General features: G+C 41.6%; 3 protein-coding genes across 3 annotated transcripts in view; 1 reads left to right on the plus strand and 2 right to left on the minus strand.

Moving 5' to 3' along the window:
• The window catches only part of LOC311025004 (NACHT, LRR and PYD domains-containing protein 1b allele 5-like), a 174164-nt gene that overhangs the window by 101050 nt on the left and 49766 nt on the right, over nt 1–23348 (plus strand). The gene's annotated exons all lie outside the window — the stretch shown is intronic.
• LOC311025029 (apoptosis-associated speck-like protein containing a CARD) lies at nt 4574–7742 on the minus strand. Its single transcript, XM_084027698.1, has 4 exons — nt 7037–7742; nt 6802–6849; nt 6099–6158; nt 4574–5217 (listed from the first exon to the last, which is right to left on the minus strand). The coding sequence occupies exons 1-4, from the start codon at nt 7287–7289 to the stop codon at nt 4955–4957; spliced, it is 624 nt and encodes a 207-aa protein (XP_083883824.1). The 5' UTR covers nt 7290–7742; the 3' UTR covers nt 4574–4954.
• Nucleotides 16432–17542, minus strand: LOC311024820 (uncharacterized protein; the record flags this gene model as incomplete). Its single annotated transcript, XM_084027396.1, has 6 exons — nt 17368–17542; nt 17180–17262; nt 16955–17007; nt 16763–16802; nt 16617–16684; nt 16432–16525 (listed from the first exon to the last, which is right to left on the minus strand). Exons 1-6 carry the CDS (start codon nt 17528–17530, stop codon nt 16432–16434), a joined length of 501 nt encoding a protein of 166 aa, XP_083883522.1. The 5' UTR covers nt 17531–17542.

Raw genomic sequence — 23348 nt, forward strand, 5'->3', positions numbered from 1 at the left:
AAATGCCTCGTTTTGTGAGTATAGACCCTATGTGTACTACTGCAGAAGTTTGGTAACATTCCATGCATTATTAGTGGGGTAATTTACAAGATATACTCTATGTACCATAGCGCTAGTACTAAGCCATTCGGCTGATAGCGGTTATCTTGACCAATGCTGACCATCGCTAAAAATGCTTCCGAGGGGGTGTTTGGCTAGATGTCATGTTGGAAATTACCTAGGGTGCATTTCACTCCGAACCATCACTTTAAGAACTTTTCCTCTTCGGTCCCCCTACAGGTTGGAAGGGAATTGTCCATTACTGCCATTGTAAATAATTTAGCCTACCCCAGCCTACTGTCGCATGCACGTTATTTGTTTGTATGCAGAACCGGCTCTGGAAACGATGAACGATTTGAACGATGTCCAGTGACAAGGTAGAGTAGCTAACGCCTTAGCTAAGATTAGCTAACATGAGCCATAGCTATAGTTACATATATTTAAATATATATTAGCACAATAGCTAACACCTTAGCTTAGATTAGCTAACATGAGCCATAGCGATAGTTACATATATATTAGCACAATAGCTAATGCCTTAGCTAAGATTAGCTAACATGAGCCATAGCGATAGTTACATATATATATATATTAGCACAATAGCTAACGCCTTAGCTAAGGTTAGCTAACATGAGCCATAGCGATAGTTACATATAAATATTAGCACAATAGCTAACGCCTTAGCTAACATGAGCCAATAAAATAATCGACAATGTATTGTACACAGATGCACACTGTTGGAAAAAAAAATGATTACCGGTATTATTTACAAGTCCAGCAGCAACAAAGCCAAGTCACCATCCGTCTTGCAATTTGAAGCCTCCTTCAGCTCTCGAGTGTGAGCCGGTCTGATGTTCACTCTTGTATGAGCTCTTTATTTGTCATGCTCCTGTTTTCTTTTCTTCGCCTCATCGGACATTATACTCCTCCTTGTCTTTGCAGGCTCTGCCATGACACCAATTTAAAAACTACCTAGCTGCAAGGTATCTTTCACGCACCTGCCGGGTGTTCTCCCACTGATCTCCACGCAGAGCCTTGTAGAAGAAAATGTGTTACCTTACATTTCTTATTTGTTTTTTTATAATGTTCCTTATCTCGGGAACATCAAATGTCCTGCTGAGCTGTTTCTATTGAATTTAACCCTTGCAGTCTTGATGAAAAGACTCTTTGATCTTTCCCTCTTCCTGAACTGTAACATTCGGTAACATTTGTCTCACATACATTGATCAAGGCCCGATGAGTGACCCCTGTAGTGACATCGTCTAGCTCTCCCGAGAACGGTCACACCTTGTAGATATGAACAGATGTCTCTTCCTCTGCAGAGAGACATGTGTTGATTCAATGCAAATCCACTCATGACGCCTTCCCTTTTGTTCTCCCGAATGTTCTGTATAAATCCAACTCGGCCAAGCCATTCGAGAGACTGGATCTTCATGGATACACTGTGAATTTATTTTCTCCACTGTCAGTGATTAAACCTCATTTGAACCAGCCACAGAATTGGACCTGAAGAGTTTTCTTCTACAACTGGTTACCTGTCTGTCTCTACATGTCTCCCTGTGATAGACTGGTTACCTGTCTGTCTCTACATGTCTCCCTGTGATAGACTGGTTACCTGTCTGTCTCTACATGTCTCCCTGTGATAGACTGGTTACCTGTCTGTCTCTACATGTCTCCCTGTGATAGACTGGTTACCTGTCTGTCTCTAGATGTCAGTCCTGTGATAGACTGGTTACCTGTCTGTCTCTACATGTCAGCCCTGTGATAGACTGGTTACCTGTCTGTCTCTACATGTCTCCCTGTGATAGACTGGTTACCTGTCTGTCTCTACATGTCTCCCTGTGATAGACTGGTTACCTGTCTGTCTCTACATGTCAGCCCTGTGATAGACTGGTTACCTGTCTGTCTCTACATGTCTCCCTGTGATAGACTGGTTACCTGTCTGTCTCTACATGTCAGCCCTGTGATAGACTGGTTACCTGTCTGTCTCTACATTTCAGCCCTGTGATAGACTGGTTACCTGTCTGTCTCTACATGTCTCGCTGTGATAGACTGGTTACCTGTCTGTCTCTACATGTCAGCCCTGTGATAGACTGGTTACCTGTCTGTCTCTACATGTCAGCCCTGTGATAGACTGGTTACCTGTTACCACCCCCGACCCTGAATACAGGATAAGCGGTGGATGATGGATGGGTAGATTTCTTAAATGTTCTAGAAAGTGATGTCACCAGGTAGGCTGTTGACCTGAATCCAATTCTTTTTCTTTCCCTCTAGCCTCAGGCGATCACTTCGTGGATAAACACCAGTGTGATCTGATCGACAGAGTGAACAACATTGAACCAATCTTGGATCATCTCCTGAGAGAAGTTGTAATCCAGCAAGAATTTTATGACAGAATGTCTGCCATTCCAACCACCCGGGAGAAGATGAGAAAACTCTACGGAGGTCCCCTGAATGCAGCCGGACGCGACGGAAAAGACATCTTCTTCAAAATCCTCGAGGAGAAAGAGCCGTTTCTTGTTGCCAGTCTCAAGAAGAAGAACTCATAAATACTGTGTTGAATTCGCCTGTTTTCTGCATCGCAAAGCAAATGTCAGGCCAGACCCCCTACAACGGTTTAGTTTGTCACCTTTTCCAGCCTCATGAGTTTGCAGGTATGGGTATAGTAGTGTATCTGCTGCTGAGGTAGGAGTATCATAGAATATATCAGTATTATTGCACTGTCACTGTCTCAACGTGTCATATAAAGCTTTTGCTAATGTAAATATCTACAAGCAAGAAATTAGCTCAAATTGTTAACACAACCTTGAATGTCGATATCAGCAGAGGAACTACAGGGAGCCTTCACATGCACATCCTGGGGCAATAAAAGCCTACACACAGGTCCAGCAACAGGTATCGTTTACTGGTAGGAACCATGAGGAATTCCTAGTTTTACACCGTCAAGCTGATTAAAGCTACTAAAACATTGCATCTATGTTTGTTGTTGTGAGTTTCTCTTTTTGGGGGTGAACCAGGGTCTAATGCAGGACTTTAATGCCGAAATGGACTATCCCATCCATAGTCATGGCAGGCCTATGTTCTGTTGTTGCTTTACATTATGAACTAATATAAACGTAGATTAATCTGACAGCTATCTTCCTCTCACCTTTGGGTCCTGAGCTGATCTCCAGACGGCCTCGGCACTGGATCAGATCCTGATTCCACGTCCATGAGAGCCTCCCTGGTCGCCCTCTATTACCTTTTGTACGCCTCTATTCTGATCTGGTTTCATGTTTTTGTTTTGTTGCCTTGGGTTCATCTCCTGCCCGATCACCAACTCGTCCCAGATCCACCCTCATCTGCAGTTCTGCACAGCAATAATCAGTTGATTCCCTCACCTGAGCCTTCCCGCCCATTTACTGGACTTTCATTAAGCTACGTCACTGTAACGCGACGGCTGATGAACGGCTTCCGGTCCAGCAGCTCCTCTTTCCGGTCGCTGTTACAATCAACTCTGTTGCCTGTAAACCAACTGACCAACACAATAATGTGGATTTAACCGTTCAGTTATATTTTTGCTATGTTAACCTTTTAATGTGTTATTGTTCTGCCCCGCGGGGCTTTGGGTTTTGTTTCCGGTGGGACACGTTTCAGTGACGGACCAGTCTGAATTAAACAAAACAAAACAGTGACAGAAAACACTCCGTTGGCTCCACTACGAACCTCAGTTAAACCCTTGTCAGTGTGTAATGACGTGTTTGAAGTTGTAAAATATAATATTATTATTTTATTCACCTTGGGTGATGTTATTTGTCACATTAAACCCCGTTTATGTCGTTTTTGTGGCGGAGTTGAACGTGAGGTGTAGTGATTAAACGTTCCACCAGGGGGCGTAGGACGTCCCGTTAAGCTCAGTTAACACCACGCGAATATGTCAATATGTTAAAGCACAACAAACTATATTTTAGTTCATTTTCAGTTTTTTTGTTATTTCAATGTTATGGAAGATATAAAAAATATGTAATTATTAGTTGGCTTACACTCACTTTTTGGAGATTTAATATTTGTTCATGTTGATGATTGTTGTTCATAATCAAGAATTCGTTTGCTGCAGTTATTTTTTTAAACATTTGTAACATGCTTGAAATAAATAAATACAAATGAAATAAAAAATATCACTGTCCAATGTCTGTCTCAATCCAATGATTGCATGGAAGTAATTGTTAAACATGCAAAGGTTTTGAAAGGAAGCAAAGAAGCACCTTTCCTTTGCATTTAGAGAATTCAAACTGCTCTTATCATGGCTTGTTTACATCTGAACATTTCTCCCTTTAGGAACCTTCCTAAAAGCAAAAAAGTCTTTCGTTTTTCACGCCTCTCCTCGCGTTCATAACATCTCAGAGAGAAACTGCAGCACAGTTCTCCATCCAAATGTTGTCAAAGGAAAGTCGTTCAATACGTTGAGGCCGTTGGACATGAAACATTCAGAGCTCCTAAATTCTTACATGCAAAGAAGCCTGAAAGCTGAAAATACCACGAAGAACCACTCATAGCAAGCAGAAGATTTTATTATAAATGTATACATTTAAAAATATAAAACATTTTGTGATAAAAGTGATTTAAAAAAAAACACATTTGGTATAAATGAAGCTTATGTTATGTTTTCATTTACATAAACTAGACTTTCATTCCATTTGATTATTTGTTGGATAAAAACATGTCTGATGATAACTTGTTAGTTTCTTACATGATTGTCTGATAATTCATTGATTGATCGGGGCTGGACCACATAAGTATACATTTCATTGGATTTAAGAGGAAACGGCTCCGTTTAAACATTTCGCGTAGCATTAAAATGAATATCTCCCCAACTTTGATTATATAAAAACTGTTTGTGTTCAGGTAGAATGTAGATTTGGTCTGATGATGAATTTCACTTCTTCTTGAGGTCAGCAATGAGATATTTCTCCCTTTCCTCGAGGATTGCGTAGAAGACGTCTTTGCCGTCAGGTCCGGCAGCAGTCAGGGGACCGGAGTAGAGCTTCCTCATCTTCTCCTGATCAGTGGGGCGAGCCAAGATTTTATTGTAACTCTCTTGTTGGATGATGCCTTTGTCGAGGAGCTCATCAAAAATGGGTCCAATGTTTTTCACTCTTTCGATCAGCTGGAGTCTATGTTTATCCACAAACTGAGCCCCTGAGGAAAGAAGGAGGAATGCCTGATTACAACTTTGTACATTTTCTTCAGAGGAAAAGGTTCATTTTGATGATCAAATAGTGGATTTCTAACTCTGGCATTAAACTACATCTGAAAGAATAAGGGTTCAGTTTACAGCTACGAAGTTACGTGTTCTCCAAATTCTGTAAAGCTCTTGCATCTAAAGTTTCTACGATACAACATTTTTGGGAGACGCACTTTCATGCCAAGAGTAGGATGAGAAGATAGATACTATATACTATACTTCTACTATACTACTACCACCACCAAATGCAGTTGGAACCCGAGGGCCTGGGCTGCACCAGATTTCTGCCTAAAAGCGTATTAAGGCAGTTTTTTCTCGCCACTGTCGCTGCAACGCTCCTGGTGATGTTGGGACTCTGAAAATGTAATAAATCATGAGCGTATTCTAGTCCTGTTCAATGTGTCCTGAGACGACTTCTGTTGTGATATGACACTAGAAATAAAACTGAATTGAATAGATACAGCCCTTATGTCTGTACTCTACACACACACACACACACACACACACACACACACACACAAATCTAGGAGACATTTAGCTTAGTTTAGCACAGAGACAGGAGGAACTAGAGAACAGCGAGCTCGTCACAATGTTGTGGTTTTTAGGAGTTCTGGACTGAACCAGGCTAACTGTTTCCCTTTGCTTCCAGTCTGTATGCTAAGCTAAGCTAAATGTCTCCTGGCTCTATCCTCAATGTGCAAACATTACAGCGATCTTCTCGTCCAACTCTGAGAAATAACACAATAAGTGTCAAACTAATTCATTTGAATTCAACAGTCTCAATCTGATCGGTGTCCGATGGCAGGCAGCGTTCACTGTGAAGACATCACCTTACCTGTGCATCCACCTCCTGCCACGGTGTTCACAGCAGCCGCTCCAGCTGACCGTCTCCCGTCTGAAACAAATTCAAAATTGCTTCATGAAAAAGTGTTAATGCATGTTTTTTCAGACACACAGCAAACAAAAGGCCGTCTTTCACGGTAAAGATAGACAATTAAAATGCATTTCCTCCTGAATTTGTCCTCAACTCTTTTTTATGAAGTGCCCTCTTGGATGCCAGATTAAGATAATATTAAGATAATAATATTTCATAGGAATGTTTGCCCGTCATTTATGTGTATTTATTTGCGTGAGCTCCATAATAACCACTATTGCTGCTTTGAACGTGGAACTCCCAGATACATGCTCGGCCAAGTCCAAAGCAAATAACTTGTGCTGGATTCTCCTTTATTTATTTATTTTAAGAGACATTTCTCTCTCTTGCACTATTGATTATCTTGTTACGGGGTTTGTTCAATATGCAATACGACAACTCAATACATCACGTTAAGCTAAATCTGTCATTATTATTATTATTTATATAAATAGTATAATTAAATTATAATAATATATATTATTTATATTATTATTAAGACACATAATATACAAACATAATATTACACATAGAAACACCTCGTCCTCAATGCTTAAAAAACATACAAATGTTGGTTCCAATATTTCCAATATTAATATAATGTCTCGTGTTAAAAACAACTCACGGTCACCGGAAGCAGGTGTGGAGGACGTCAGTCCAGCGATGTCTGCAACTGTCATATAGGAAGCACGGTTACATCCTGATAACACTCTGACTAAAACACCGTTTATGAATATTTAATATGCTGCTGGGTTTTATCAACCCACTACTAGACCAAACCGACTCTTCGGTCAGACCGTTGAGCCACAGCTCGAAAGTGAAAGTAAGAATGAACCGCGCTAAATTAAATATATATTTACCCAGTTGGTCCGCCTCGCTGTTGCAGTCGATCTCTCTCAGTATCTCCTCGGCCACTCGGGCAGCTCCGGCCTCGGTGAAAGTTTGGACCAAGACATTTGCGATAACCAGGAAGCTTTTCCCCTCCACTTTGTTGCGTCGGACCCGCGGCTCTTCCCTGCGGTCCAGCAGCTGGTCGCAGAAAGCTTCGAAGCCCTCCTTGGTCAGCTGCTCCAGCGCGTCCTTTATAGCCCTGCTGATGGTTTTGGGGGGCATTTTTTAACCGATAGATCCCGAACCGCCGAACCGCCGAACCAGACCCGACGAGAGGACGAGAGGAACGCGCTGAGGTTCAATGCTATCGGAAAAACATATACTGTATTGTAGATAACAGGGAATCAATCGATCATCTATCTATCTATCTATCTATCTATCTATCTATCTATCTATCTATCTATCTATCTATCTATCTATCTATCTATCTATCTATCTAAAAGTCACTGTTTCTATAAACATACTATAATATAATGAACACAGCTGAAAACCCAAAGGTTGCTCCGGCCCTCCGAGATATCTTATCTCGCGTGTATAGGGAGGAGTTTAGCGAAGTGTTGTGGAGTGTTCGTATTTCCGATAGCATTGAAGGCAGCACACGTCAATGAGCGAAACCATATCCACAACCCTCGTATTTTCTTTGGCGCAAAGGCCTGCTTATGATCTAGACCAGGGGATCCCAGATCCCAGGATTGCCAGGCCAAGGACCCCCATTTAGCTTATTTATATTAATAATGAATAATCAATATTACTGTTGGGAAACATTTATAACAGAAGACTGATTATTAATTATTTATAAACATCTTTAATTTTAGAATGTTTCTTCTGTTCGGCCTATTTATTCATTCTGTTTTTCACAAAACATATAACATTTTAAACATATTTTCTTCTATTCATCCAACAGACGCGACAGTAGCAGCCTGTACAGCGTGTTACACAATGTAATAACAGACAGAAAGAGGTCAGACATTCATGAGAAGGTGTACGAAGGCACTGATCAATAACATATAAAAAAAAACATATATTAAAGTGGGAGTCCGTAACATTTCAGTGGTTGACCAGGTACATTTCATTACTGCTGACTCACAATGGAGGATCAACAGGCAGAGAAAGAAGACCATTCAACTTCCGGTCCAAGAAAAATAAACAAACAAACTAATGGAAGTAAAGAAGGAAAAGAATCATCAAGAAGCAAAGTGGCTCGCCTGCAGTTCCATCTACCGCCACAGAGGCCGCTAGAAGCAACGGATCTCAATCCCTCCACTTTAAAACGTTAAATCTGCCTCAAAGTTTGCCTTTGGCTGCTAAATTATGCCCCTTTTTGTGATGTGATGTTTTTATGTAACACTCTGAGATTCATTGAATGAAAAGTGCACTATAAATAAAATCTATTATTATTAATTATTATTAAAGTTTCCCCCTATTTGGAAAGCAGTGAATTGTATATAACACACAGTGAGCCACAGGAGGAAAGGCTGTTTATTATGACAACAAAGTACTAAACATGTCGTGTGTGCAGTCAGCCCTGTGGTAGACATCGTTCATCCAGCATGGTGGAACGATGTTCACGTGTCCATTCACGGGAGCGTTCCCCGAGGACAAACATCGGCCGTTCATGTCTTCACGTCAGGATTCTGCTGCTCTGCGAAAAAAACACGTTGAAAAACTGATCACTCATGATATGATGGGATTGCTATGACTTCTATATTATTATTATCACTAATCTATATGATGGTTTCTGTTGTCACCACTTTTTAAATGTATTCTATTTTATTAATATTAATATAAATTATTATCATTACTGCTATTATGTCTGATTATTTTTTATTATTACTACAATTTGTGACCATCATTATACTCTCTACCATCACGTTTGTTTCTGTTTATCATTTATCATATTATTTTGATCATTCTTTATCATCATCTTCACTTTTTTTTCTTTTTTCCCTCTTCACTGTTTCTGTTTATTAACACTATTATTATTATTAAGATGATCATTATCTTTAATTATTCTTATCACTGTTATTATTATTGTTATTATTATTATTATTATTTGTTTTTATCTTTTTTCTCTCATTTTTTATTTTTTCAGGTGTAGCTTTGTTTTTTATATTTTTCCCTATTATTCTTGATATTAATTCCTGATGTCCACACACACACACACACACACCACCACCATACACATATAAAAATGTCTCCCTGCTCGTGTATTTGTCCCGTATTGTTCACTTGAAATAATAATAAAAACACACACAAAAAGATATGATGGATGACACACCGCGTCCTTCACCGTTGATGGATCATTCTGAAGTTGTTTATTGTTGATATCTCAATTCAGATGGAAACACTCCTCTTATTATGTATTATTTGTTATAAACGGTCAGCATCCAGCCTGAAACGTGTTCAGAGATGTAGAATCAATCAAGTGTACCTGTTCCCCACCACGATCAGGATCTTGGGGCTGTAAACATTTGGAGGGGGAAACATATTTGAACAGTTACTCTACACTTTGTGCATTTCTTTACACATTCATAACTTAATGCTGTGACGACCCAGCTCTCTCCTGGTCGTCCCGTTGTGTGTTTTTTTCTTGCAGGCTCATTTCAGGTAGATGGGTGGAGCTGCTGATCTGACGAGATTCACCTGGGCAGCCTAGGCCCAGGTTATTTAGCTGGCTCCTCCTTCACATTGTCTCTCTCTCTCTGACGACTTGCTGCCTGTTTGGTTTGTGTGTTCTTTTGTGTTATCATCACCACCCTCAATTACAAACAACACTGCAGACATTACTGACTCTACAGATTACAGACTTCTTTGTTATGTTGTTTTGGGTTGCATTTATAAATAAAGTTCAGTTAAAGTTGCGTTAAAGGTGTGTTGTCTCCCACTTTGTCGTGCTCTATGAGCCAGGGCTATGACAAAATGGGGGCTCGTCGATCTATTTTTGAGTGGAATTAGACTTACTGTTTAGTAGGTTTCAGTCAGTTTGTGCCAGTTTGTTGTTTCCTTAGATTGTTGTTCAGGGTGGTAGATTTTCAAGTTGCTGCTCTGTTTTGTTACTGGTAAAATGGATGGGAGATTCACACATGTATGATTGGTTTGAGGTTTTGGTGGTTGGTTAAGGGAGCTTTTGGTCCTTTTGATTGTGTTGATCCACGAAGGTTTATATTTTCCAGATTTTTCTCGGTGTGAACTGGCAAGAGGAGAGCCATTGTTATAGGAGTTTTTCCCCAGGTAGGAAAAGGGATGAGTCCTGTTTAGGGGGTTCATCTTTCTCAATGTTTTAGGCCGGTGGTGAACATGGGTAGAGCAAAGCTCGGGAGCATCTCCGTGGCTGTGGGAAAGGGGCCAAATTGCTGGTCGTTTTCTTCACTCCACTGGTTTAGTGTGCATAAGTACCCCCTACATGTGACTGCCAGAAGACTAGGGTTGAGTTGGTTAGGTAAGATTTTGTTTTGTTTTGTTAGGTAAGGTTAGGGGGGGGAACTCTTCTTATGATTTTTGGTTTCTCTAAATGCCTGTCTGCATAAGGTAAATTGGGGAAATATATTGTGGGTTTTGTGCTGTTTGATTAATTCCTACCTAAAAATCAGGATTTTGATAATGGCTTCGGTGGATGAGTTTTTTCACTCCCCTTCAGATCATCTTCTCAGTCAATACACTAAAGATCAGCTGTTAAAAATAGCTGAGCATTATGACATTGAGATTGGTGATAAACGGTTGAAAGAAAATATTAGAGCCATTTTGAAAGCAAACTTGGTGGAGGCTGGAGTCCTTAAAAGGGAGGAGTTTCAGCCCAAGGTTACCAATGCAACTTTCAGTTTTGAACAACAGAAAGAGTTGTTAGCAATGCAATTGGAACATGAGAAACTTAAACAGCAAAAGGAACTTGAAATACAATTGGAACTTGAAAAAATGAAATTCAAAACAGAACAGTCTAAATTAGAGTTGGAACATTACAAGCTAAATCTGATTAAGGAGGGCAAGCTTAATGATGGTTTAGGCAGGGACAGTGTGGGGTCTAGTGAACATTTTTCCTAGATGTGACATAAGTACAAAGTTAAGGTTGGTACCAAAATTTTTGTGAGAAAGATCCGGATACCTTCTTTTCCTTGTTCGAGCGGGTTGCAGAATCTTGTGAGTGGCATGACGCTGAACGTACCTTGTTGCTTCAATGTGTGTTTACTGGAAAAGCACAGGAAGCATATTCTGCATTAAGTCCGGCAGATAGTAAAGTGTATGTTAAAGTGAAAGCTGCTGTGCTAAAAGCCTATGAGCTGGTACCCGAAGCCTATCGGCAACGTTTCAGGAGTTTGAGAAAGAGGGAGCACCAGACTTATGTTGAATGTGTAAGGGATATGGTCCTCCAGTTTAATCGTTGGTGTTCAGCATCAGAAGTTGGTACTTTTCAACAGCTTTGTGATTTGGTAGCACTTGAACAATTTAAAAACTGTGTGCCAGAGAGTGTTGTTACTTACTTAAATGAACGAAAAGTTAAAACATCCCAGGAAGCCGCAGTGCTGGCCGATGAGTACATCCTGACTCATAAAAGTACAGTTGGTAACGGCAGGGTTGATGCGCAGAATACTTCGGCACGCACAGACAAATCATTTTTGCTACATGGGGAGTCTAGTTCCTCTAGATTTGATCGTAGCTGGATGAAGCGTGATCCCAGTAAGATTTGCAATTACTGTAAAAATGACTGTCCTGTGCTCAAAGGGAGATCAAAGTTCACAGGTAGTTCGCAGGTAAAACCAGCTGCTTTGGCTGCCTCTGTTCCTTCAGCTCAGATGGCGCTCCAAATAAACAGTCCCTCTGAGGACCTCTGTCCTGTGGATGAGTCCAAAGGGGATGATGACTTTGCAGCGTTCATTTCTGATGGTTATGTCTCCTTGTTTGGGGAGAAAGTGGCAGTTAACATTTTGAGAGACACTGGGGCAAAGCATAGTTTTGTCTGTGAGTCTGTCCTTCCTTTCTCCGCAGATTCAGATACTGGAAATTTTATTTTGATGCGAGGAATGGGCATGACTATTATTCCAGTGCCAGTTCATAAAATGGAGGTGGCTTGTGGGTTGGTTACTGGGGAGGTGGCAGTTGGGGTCCGTCCTGCTTTGCCTGTGGAAGGCATTGACATGATTCTTGGAAATGATATGGCAGGAAATAGAGTTTGGGCTGAGGTTCCACCACCTTATGTTATCACTCAGGTTCCTGTACTGCCACCTTTACAGACAGAGGTGGTAGAATCAGCTGAGGTTTTGCCTGAGGTAGAGTTGTTTCCAGTGTGTGCAATAACTCGAGCCATGGGACGGGGAAAAGATGAGGCTGTAAAGCAGGAAGTAGCTGAATCTACGGCAATGGTTATTCCTGTGCCTCTTGGGTCCATCTCTCGGGGAGAGTTAATTGAGGGACAGGAGTTTGATCCCTCAATAAAGGCATTATTTGAGCTGGCATCTCCTGTGGGGGACATGGAAACTGCAGCTCAGGGTTATTTTGTGAGAAACGATGTCCTGGTGCGTAAATGGTGTCCACAGACAGACAATTGTGTGGGAAAACCAGTCTGGCAAATTGTGGTGCCTGCCAAATTTAGAGAGATGGTGATGAAAGCCTCTCATGATGATGTAGCGGGACACATGGGGGTGCAAAAAACATACCATCGGATCTTGCGTCATTTTGTTTGGCCTCGGGTGAAAAGGGATGTCTCCGTTTTCATCAAAACGTGCCACACTTGCCAGTTGACGGGTAAGCCGAATCAGACTATAAGCCCAGCACCACTGTATCCTGTACCAGCATTAGATCAGCCATTTGAGTATTTGATTATGGATTGTGTAGGTCCGCTGCCTCCTTCCAAATCTGGTAACAAATATTTGTTGACGGTGATGTGCCAGGCTACTAGGTATCCCGCAGCTTATCCTTTGCGATCTATAACAACAAAGTCTGTAGTGAAGGCATTGTCACATTTTGTTTCTGTGTTTGGCATCCCCAAAGTTATTCAAACTGACCAAGGTTCCAACTTTCGCTCTAAACTGTTTTCACAGGCTTTGCAGCAACTCCAGATTAAACATAACCAGTCATCAGCTTATCATCCTCAAAGCCAGGGTGCCTTAGAGCGCTTTCATCAAAATCTGAAGTCACTCTTTGCCATCAGTACTTGGTCATTTGGATGAGGGTGAGCGCAATGAACTACTTTCATTGATAGACAAGTACCCCGAACTGTTTTCTGATACGCCATCGCAAACACATCTGATTGAACACGATATAGATGTGGGTGATGCTCAACCAATTAAACAGCGCTTTTATCGTGTTTCACCAGACAAGAAGATGCAATTGGATAGAGAGGTTCAGTATATGCTAGATAATAATCTGGCAGAGCCTTCCAATTCTAGCTGGGCATCTCCGTGTTTACTTGTGAAAAAACCTGATTCGACTTTTCGACCATGCACTGACTTCAGGAAAGTAAACGGTGTCACAAAACCTGATTCTTTTCCTTTACCACGAATGGAGGATTGCGTTGACCAAGTAGGTGCAGCCACATTTGTGAGCAAGTTTGATCTGCTAAAAGGATACTGGCAGGTCCCACTGTCTCCACGGGCCCAGGAGATAAGTGCTTTTATAACTTCTACCGGCTTGTATTCCTATAAAGTCATGCCCTTTGGTTTACGTAATGCCCCGGCCACGTTCCAACGGCTGATGAATAGTGTGGTGAATGGGCTGGTAGGTTGTGCTGTGTACCTTGATGACGTTGTTGTGTTCAGTGATACTTGGGAGGACCATCTGCAGAGGATCACGGCATTGTTTGACAGATTGGTATGGGCACAGTTAACAGTGAATTTGGCCAAGTGTGATTTTGCGAGAGCCACAGTTACCTATTTAGGCAAAGTGGTGGAGCAAGGGGAGGTTCGCCCTGTTGAGGCTAAAGTGGAAGCCATTAAGAATTTTCCACCTCCTGTAACCAAGAAAGACTTGATGCGGTTTCTGGGCATGGTGGGATATTACCGAAGTTTCTGTAAGAATTTCTCATCAGTTGTGGCACCACTTACAGATCTTCTGAAGTCTAAGGTGAAGTGTGTCTGGTCAGATAAGGCTCAGGTTGCTTTTGAAAATGTTAAAGCTCTCCTCTGTTCCTCTCCTGTGTTGATAGCACCACAGTTTGATAAGCCTTTTACATTGCAGGTTGATGCCAGTCAGGTGGGGGCTGGGGCAGTCCTGTTACAAGCTGATGTTGGGGGGGTAGAGAGACCAGTTGGGTTCTTCTCAAAAAAGTTCAATTCATATCAGTTGAACTACTCGGTGATTGAGAAAGAGGCCCTGGCGTTAATTTGGGGATTACAGCATTTTGATGTGTATACGAGTTCAGGAACCCCTCTGGTAGTGTACACAGACCATAATCCCCTTATCTTCTTGCGCTCTTTGCAAAATCCTAACCAGAGGTTGATCAGATGGGCATTATTTTTGCAGCCTTATCATTTGGATATTCGCTATATAAAAGGTAGGGAAAATGTAATGGCTGATGCCCTTTCTCGCGCCTTCTAGTTTGTGTTAAGAGTAACTGTTAATGCCATCATATTTCTGCCTTTTGTCTGTGTTCCTTTTGGGCTGTCCGGCTCTCTTAAAAATGCTCCTGTAGGTACCCAGGTTGCGGAGGGGGTGAGATGGTCCTGAGGGATCGGTAGAAGGTATGAATTGTTTTGTTACTCCCAACCAACTGCAGAAGGTCGTGTCAATTTTGTCAATACTGTAAAGCGAAAAATGTGGTTATTGTCCATTCTGTTTTGTTATTATATTTTGTAAATAATTAGGATATATTGTGGCAGAGTACCTAGTGGGTCTCTGCTCTTAAGTGGGGGGGTGTGACCAGGGGCGTAGCCATCATTTCAGAAGTGAGGGGGACAAATTGTTCTGAGGTCTATTGAGTGATTTATCATCCTCTCACATTCAATTGCACCTCTACTTAGTGGCTAAAGAACCACATAACTACAAACAGCAGAGCACCAGGGGACTGACTTTAGTTCTTTAGAATTATATACTATCAAAATCTAAAGTCAAAATCTAAAATCTAACGCCGAGTTGACACAGAATGACTCTCTAACATCTACAGGGTAAGTAGCCAGAAAATAAATGTGCGCAGCAAAATTTATAAATAGAATTAATAATAGTAGTGGTGACATAGCTGTGGAAATTAATCGCAAAGTCACTTTTATGCTATCTATATTCTTTCTCAGCTAGTTATATTCTCTTCTCACCTGTGACCCTGCATGATCATCCTTGCTGGCCTCTGGTCCACTTTCTCCTCCCTGACGCTGCTCTTTCTATTATATAACGATTAAAAAATATGTGCAAAACAATAGTGAGCACAAGTTCTGTGCAGAAATTAAGGAGGAGTGGGTATATTTCTAGGTGGTAGAGTAGCCAAAAATTGTAGTCAAGTAAGAGTGTTGTTACTTTAGAATAATATTGCTCAAGTAAAAGTAAAACATATTTTGCAGTAAAACAACTCTCAAGAGTACAATGTAGTTACTCAAGTAAATGTAAAGGAGTAAATTTAACTAGTTACTACCACCGCACCTAGCAAGCGATTCAACATAACTAAGAGTTAACAATTGTTAACTAGCTTAACTTGATAGGCCTATATTGACATGTATTAATTAGACATCATTGAGCTAAACATTATCTACATGCAACAGAAATACTCAACTTACATGGTTTGAACAGTAAACAGTAAGGTTTTTTGCCTCTTGGCTGCTGGTTTGCTGAACATGGTGAACAAGATCTGAATCAATGTCTGTGTGATTGAAATCACAACAAGACAGCAGTGTTTGCCGCCTGGCTCTGCCTGCTCAAGGTGCGTTCGAAGGCGGCTAGGAAAAGCGCGTTTCCACGTGTTAAAATGAATTGAAGGGTTGTAATGGCTGTAAAAAGTGCGGGGGACAGAGGGCACAGATACGGGAAGTGCGGGGGACATGTACCCCGCGTCCGCTACGCCCATGGGTGTGACGACCCAGCTCTCTCCTGGTCGTCCCGTTGTGTTTTTTTCTTGCAGGCTCATTTCAGGTAGATGGGTGGAGCTGCTGATCTGACGAGATTCACCTGGGCAGCCTAGGCCCAGGTTATTTAGCTGGCTCCTCCTTCACATTGTCTCTCTCTCTCTGACGACTTGCTGCCTGTTTGGTTTGTGTGTTCTTTTGTGTTATCATCACCACCCTCAATTACAAACAACACTGCAGACATTACTGACTACAGATTACAGACTTCTTTGTTATGTTGTTTTGGGTTGCATTTATAAATAAAGTTCAGTTAAAGTTGCGTTAAAGGTGTGTTGTCTCCCACTTTGTCGTGCTCTATGAGCCAGGGCTATGACACCAGTCAGAAGTTACACTGCAGTGTGTTGGAAATTCTCAACATTGACCGCAACCAGCTCCTCGTCAATTCCCTCAACACCTGGTGCATACAGGTCCGTGTATTTACTGTTGGAAAATTACAATCTCCACATTAAAACGTCTTACAAACATAAATTTCTCCCCAATGAATTATGAGTCTCTATCATTTGTTACATACCTGTAGCAAGAAGTCTTGGCTGGATTTATTTCAGGTGGATCCATATCTTCAGCATCAAATATTACAATCTGAAAAACAAATAAACATGTCTGAAACAACAACACTGGAAGTAAGAAATGTCAAGCTGCTACAGTCTGCCCAAATACCTGTCCAGGCTGAGTTGTTGCTGAACGTCCTGGTGCATCTCTGAAACATGATTAAAATGACAAAATGATTACATTATTTATTATTGTCCTTCAGGCAAGATTACTAGTGGTTGATTACCACTAGAAAGGACCTCTCATGAAATCTCTTTGACTCACTCTTTGACAAAGGCTGGGTGCCAAATATGTACTGACCTTTCATCTTCAAGTGTGTTTTTGGGAGTACTTTGGTTTTGTGGTTCAAAAACCTGACAGGAAAACAAATTTATCAACAATTTATAATAGCTTCCATAACTCTTCCCTTATCATATACAGTATGTATTAATGGTGATAGGTTGTCAGTATAGGTTGTCAGTTTTGACATAGACAAATACATTCATTCACGTGTATATATTGATAATTAGAAAAAAAAATTCTTACCACAGTGTCAGCTCGATCGAATTCAGCTGTGCTCCTTGAAGTGATGACAATTTCAGAATCAGAGTCTGAGGTATCATCCACGGCTGTAAAAACAAAAAGAATTCCACAGATCATGTTGCTAATGTTGATATATCCTTCAGTGCAGCGTCTAAAATATATAAAAATATTGAATCATGAGATCTACTAACCTCCTTTAAAATGTTTTTCAAGGCAAATGAAAAAGGTGATCCTGCAATATGGCCTCCCGAGTTCTTTTTTATATTCTGCCAATTTGAATGGCTTTTCTGACCCAGGCACATGGATCACCTCTGAGCAGTCTGGATACAAAAGGACATACGTTCCTTCTGGCATGTCCTTGTTAAATGTACTCATCTTCTGGACTGCTTGTTTCAGGACATCAGGTGCTTCTATCTCTGGGTCTACAAATAATGGGAGTGTTTTCCCTCTTAGAGGTTTTAGATCAGTCCCATTTGGCACCATCAATCCAATGTTTATCTAAAAAATGAAAAAGGTAAGGTTAATTTCATGTACTACACATAGTAATATAAAAGATTATACATACACCAGTGTTTCCCATTAATTATGGAGAACATGGAGGAACGTCCCATTGATTATGGAGAATGCGATGTCCCTCCATGTTCTAATTTATGCCACCACAGTTTCATAGTTAGCCGAACATAACTGTAAACAACACTCCAGATCGTTACACTGTTGTGCCGAGTTGCTTCAGCAAAGCATCTCGTCTTGCACGAGTGCGACAATGTTGTAAAATCTACGCACAGATTCCCGTGTCAAATATATAAGTTCTCTTATATAGATCCATTTTTGAGTTATCCCGAGTCAGGCAGTCGAGTATTGATAAGCTAATACTGCCAGTACAGCCTACCTGGACGCGTTTTCGCTCGTTAGCCCGCTGTCTTCCTCTTGGCCCGTAGTTAAAAGACTGACGCTCCTTGGACTTGGAACTTCTGTACTCCAGAAACTGCTTATATGATGGGCAAGGTTTTTCTGCTAAAATTAACAAAACCAAAGTAATAGAAAGTTAGCAGCCGCTAATCAATAACATTGTTTACGTTGATTGACTTACGATTATTACGGATACGGATTATTAGCCGTACGGATAGCTACGGCTATGCTACACTTACTTTGTTTAGCATTATCCGGCAGTTGAGATGTCCCCTGTGTAGCTGGTCCTTCCGTCTGAGCTGCGGCATTCAAAAACTCCAAAGACCGACCACACGAAAAACAAAACGGCATTAATCGGCTCATATGTTCGCCACAAAACCGGCAAAAGACTGCTTGCCTGCCGTCCATCTTGGGTCACCTTATTACTTCCGGTTCTACTCGCCAGTTGGTACATTCCCTTTCCGGTTGCAAGAGTTACTTGTAAATTTGTCTCTGCGTTTGTAAAAGTGTTTCACGTCTTGTAAATTTGTTTTCTCAAATGTAAATTTGTCTCAGGACTTGTAAATGTGTTATGACAATGCCATTTTGTTTTCTGAAATTTAACTTTGTCTCCAGCTTTGTAAAAGTGTTTCTCATATTGTAAATTTGTTTTGCACATCCCGGCCACCGTACATGATGGCTAGAATTGTGTCCGACTTAGCAGCCGACTGCAAAGACGTCACAGGGTCGCGACCATATCACGTGGCCCAAAACATCGCGGGAACAGGTTTTTAAGAGCCGTTTCTTGCAGCGCTTGGCAGCGCGGTCTACGACGGCTGCAACCGGCTTGTCTACACCTCCGCTACAGCGGAATGGTTCTCATTGGTTTAAAGTTCAATGACGTGTGTTCAGGTCCGCACTCGGCGGCCACCTTGTGGTTAAATGATACTTTTTATTTTGGTCGCATTGATCTCATGGCTTGATCTAAAGTTCCGTGCATTGTGTTGTGAGTCTATTTATATGTGAGGTCTGGTTAATACAAACAGAATGATAATACAAATATACTGGAAAAAAAGTGCCTTCCACATGTTGCCTTGCGTGTGTGTGTGTATGTATGTATTTATGTATGTGTGTGTGTGTGTAATATATATATATATATATATATATATATTAGGGCTATCAAAACATTGATTTTTTTAATCGCGATTAATCGCATTTTGTCCATAGTTAACTCGCGATTAATCGCAAATTAATCGCATTTTTTGGCACATTTTTTTTACTACTAAATGTACCGTAATGTATTTTTTTCATATTCTTAATACTTTTAACAACATAAGGCAAATATACTTGATTTATGAAAATGTTTATTTAACACTTCAAATATCCCCTTACCAAAACATGGGATCAAAACAGGGTTATAAGAATATATCACAAACAATTAAAGTGAACATGTCACAGGAGATAGTGTAACAGGAGAGAAGTACAGTTAGGATATAAGTGCATTGGCTTGCAAGTGATATCTCAGACTGGACGTACTTCTATGGTAGCTCATTTCATATCCACAGTACGAGCAGATGACTTTGGTCTTATCGACTGAACCATCCGGCAGTCTTTTGAAGGTGAACAGCTTTTCACATAAGGTGCGTGTCCACAGGCAGCGGTGTTTCCCCGCGTCCCATTCATTGTCTATGTGAAAAGCTGTGCAATGCATTCTGGTAGCGTCGCGGCGAATGTCGAGAGACGGCGCGCGAGTTGGCCGCTCCTCATTTGCCTAAAGTTGAAGTCGAATCTACTTTATGCTAATCAGAGGCGCCGGGCTCGACTCGCCGCCTCGGGAACGCTCGCGAACGCTCGCAAAAATGTGTTGTTTAAAGGAGAGCGCCTGTCAATCATCCTCTAGTGGCAGCCCACCAAGCGTGCAATACTGGGAAGCGGCGCGTCCACACGCGTTTAAAATCGCCCCTGTGGACACGCACCTATAGACAATGAATGGGACGCGGGGAAACACCGCTGCCTGTGGACACGCACCTTCCCTCTGGATCAAGACTACAGGTGCCACCGACGGCCATAAATCATACAATGCGCGTTTTTTTTTTTTTTAATACCGAGCGTTAATCGCGCGTTAAAAAAATTAACGGCGTTAAGAGGATGTTGTATTAACGCGTTAACGCGTTAACTTTGACAGCCCTAATATATATATATATATATATAACATATCCTCTTTGGTTTGCTGCTGTGTTCTATCGCTTGAGCACTATAGTCACGTTGACTTTGTTGTCCGACTTGACGGCGTTTGGCTGCCGTCTCTTTTAGAGCCCGCCCCCTCAGACACCTGCAGCTCTCGTCGGCGTGGTAAGTCAAGTCAAGTCAAGCCAAGACCATCCCGAACAAGCCTGACACCGCCCGATCTGCTCATCGCAGCCAAGTAAACGGAACAGAAGGCTCGAAGGAGAAGACACACCTTTTCACTTTTCAAGAGAGCAACAGTCCTGTAACCTCAGCGATCGATGATTTGCCGCAATCATACAAAAGTGGACGGACTCTGACAGCTGAAGTTAGAGCTGTTTAAAAAGGTTTGTAAAACGACATTTACTTCTTTTTGTTCTTTTCTTACTTTCACTTTCGTAGTTTGAACTTCTTGTCGGATTTTCACGTTAAAACGGTGTGAGAACGCTTTCCTGATGACATCACCGTTGTTACTAATGATGCATTAACTAAACTGAGATATTTTCACCAAACCGTTTGACTAGAAAATAGACGAAGTTCAACCAGGATGACAGAGAGGGAGGATTGCGCAACAATTAAATCGACAGCAGATTCACACAAAATCAACTAATGCAATCCACCTTTACCAGCTGCATAATATACTGTATGTATTATATCTTCACAGTATACACACATTTATCCAGTGGCGCCGCCAGCCGGAATCCAGTACGCACTGTGCGTACTTTTTTTGAAGGTGAATTTTTTTTTTGGATGATGCTGAACCGGGGCCGGATTGGAAGATTCAGCGGGCTAGATATTTTAAATTATGCAAATCAGCGGGTGACACCAAACAACGTCTGCCCAAGCAAGTCAGAGCTTTTCTTTCTCTCACACAGTGACCTGGAGAGACGCAGCCGCATTTGAGAGGACGATCGCGCGTGTGTGCGCAATAGCGCATAGCGTGTGTTGGCCCCTCTCCACTACACAATACAGCTCGGCTCTAGTCTCGTCACCTCTCTGCTGCTGAGCACGAGCCGATGCATGTCTCTCTCCCCGGGCCGGGAGAGTTATCATACCGTACTGTGCGTGTGTGTCCAAGCGTGTGTGTGCGTGCGTGGAGTGCTCACAAGCGTGCGCTTGTGTTTAGTTCAGGGATGGAGGGCACAAAAAAAATATTTGCACCGGGGCCTATCACCATGATATACGCTACTGATTTCACTGATACTGAAAACATTAGATTCCGTCTTAAAAAAGTATTTTTCCATTTGTTGTTGTATTTGCCGTTTCTGTGCGTACATTGAAATTGAATGCTGGCGGCGCCGCTGCATTTATCCATATGATTATTAGGACTATATACACACAACCATATATGTATTTATACATAATGGGTATTATATTCATAATTAGTAGTTTTGGTACTTATGATGGACCTTTGCTTTACTAACATTTTGATTGTTTCTACCGTTAGGGTTACTACTTCCACTTAAAGGTTGAGTAGGTGATTCTCTTCAGCAGTGACGGCGCGGGGGGGCGGGGGGGCAAGCAGGGTCTCCTGTCAAAGGCTGCGCCCCGCCTTTTGCCCCCCCTCCCCTCGAAATATTTATGGATTAAAAACTATAACAAATATAGAACAAATTAAGACACTGAGACATTAACAATCAATCATCTGAAGAAATATTGTTTATAACGTTCCTATCGTGATAGAGGAGAGGAAGACAGGAGTGGAGAGTGAGGAGGAGGAGTTTAGAGGAGAGGAAGACAGGACCCAGCAAACATTTTGACGTCTATTTGACGTCTAATCGACGTCGGTCAGGCAGGTCGATTCGACGTCTACCAGAGGTGCTGAAATGAAAGTTTTTCTGACGTCGGATTTCGACGGCTCTTCGACGGCATCAATTCACGTCGTTTCGACGACATATCAACGGCTCACAGAGCTCACAGAGAAAAACAGTCGAATTAAAGTCACGTCGTGACGCGACGTCGATTGGACGTCTTCATCTAGACGCAGGTCGAGAAAACGTTTTTCTGGCATTGTTTATTGAGTTAAACCTCTCTAAAATGCATATTTAATAAGGTAATATTTGCCATGATATTATTTCATGTTGTCGAAAAACAGTCGAATTAAAGTGACGTCGATTGGACGTCTTCATCTAGACGATGGTCGAGAAAATGTTTACTGGGGAGTGGAGAGTGAGGAGGAGGAGTTTAGAGGAGAGGAAGACAGGAGTGGAGAGTGAGGAGGAGGAGTTTTGAGGAGAGGAAGACAGGAGTGGAGAGTGAGGAGGAGGAGTTTTGAGGAGAGGAAGAGGAGGAAGACAGGAGTGGAGAGTGAAGGAGGAGGAGTTTAGAGGAGAGAAAGAGGAGGAAGACAGGAGTGGAGAGTGAGGAGGAGAAGAAGGGAGGAAGAGGAGAGGAAGACAGGAGTGGAGAGTGAGGAGGAGGAGTTTAGAGGAGAGGAAGAGGAGGAAGACAGGAGTGGAGAGTGAAGGAGAGGAGAACAGAAGGAGAGAGTGAGTTTAGTGAGTTCAGAGACAGTTGTAAGAGTATACTGTATACAACTATACACTGTGCTACAATTCTCAGTTACACTCTTGTAAATCCACAGATGTTCTCTGTGGTGGATTTGTATTGTTTTTTGTGCTTGTTGTTTGGCACTTCATTTCATTAAAGTTAAATATGCTTGTGTTTGTTTGATGATAAACGTTTAGTAACATGCATTCGACAATATGTAGTATATCAGCACGGCCACGGGAACAGTACATCTATATCTATTATAGTATTATTTGTTGGTGTCAGAATTCACTAGCACCTCCTATAAACAATCAGACCCCCTCATTGACCCCCCAATAATAATTTTCTGGTGCCGCCGCTGCTCTTCAGAAACACTATCTGTTGTATTATTTGAAATCCTCTCAACATACCGATAGCAATAAATACATTAAATGTTGGACATAAAAATAATTTTAAAGAAGTCACCTGTGGCCGTGGTAGGACTGGAAAAACCACGTCCAATCAAAAAAGACGGGTTGGAGAAAATAATTGGCCTGTCCATCAATGCTTACTTCCTGATTGCACTCTG

This window comes from Eutrigla gurnardus, assembly GCF_963514095.1.
Source record: "Eutrigla gurnardus genome assembly, chromosome: 14".
Taxonomy (NCBI): Eukaryota; Metazoa; Chordata; class Actinopteri; order Perciformes; family Triglidae; genus Eutrigla; species Eutrigla gurnardus.

What these genes read in the sequence shown, in the direction of transcription:
- LOC311025029 (XM_084027698.1), bottom strand. Translation starts at nt 7,289, where the DNA reads ATGCCCCCCAAAACCATCAGCAGGGCTATAAAGGACGCGCTGGAGCAG. An exon ending in CACACCTGCTTCCGGTGACC is followed by an intron (nt 6,159 to 6,801) that starts GTGAGTTGTTTT and finishes AATTTGTTTCAG; the next exon opens with ACGGGAGACGGTCAGCTGGA. An exon ending in GGCAGGAGGTGGATGCACAG is followed by an intron (nt 5,218 to 6,098) that starts GTAAGGTGATGT and finishes TTCTTTCCTCAG; the next exon opens with GGGCTCAGTTTGTGGATAAA.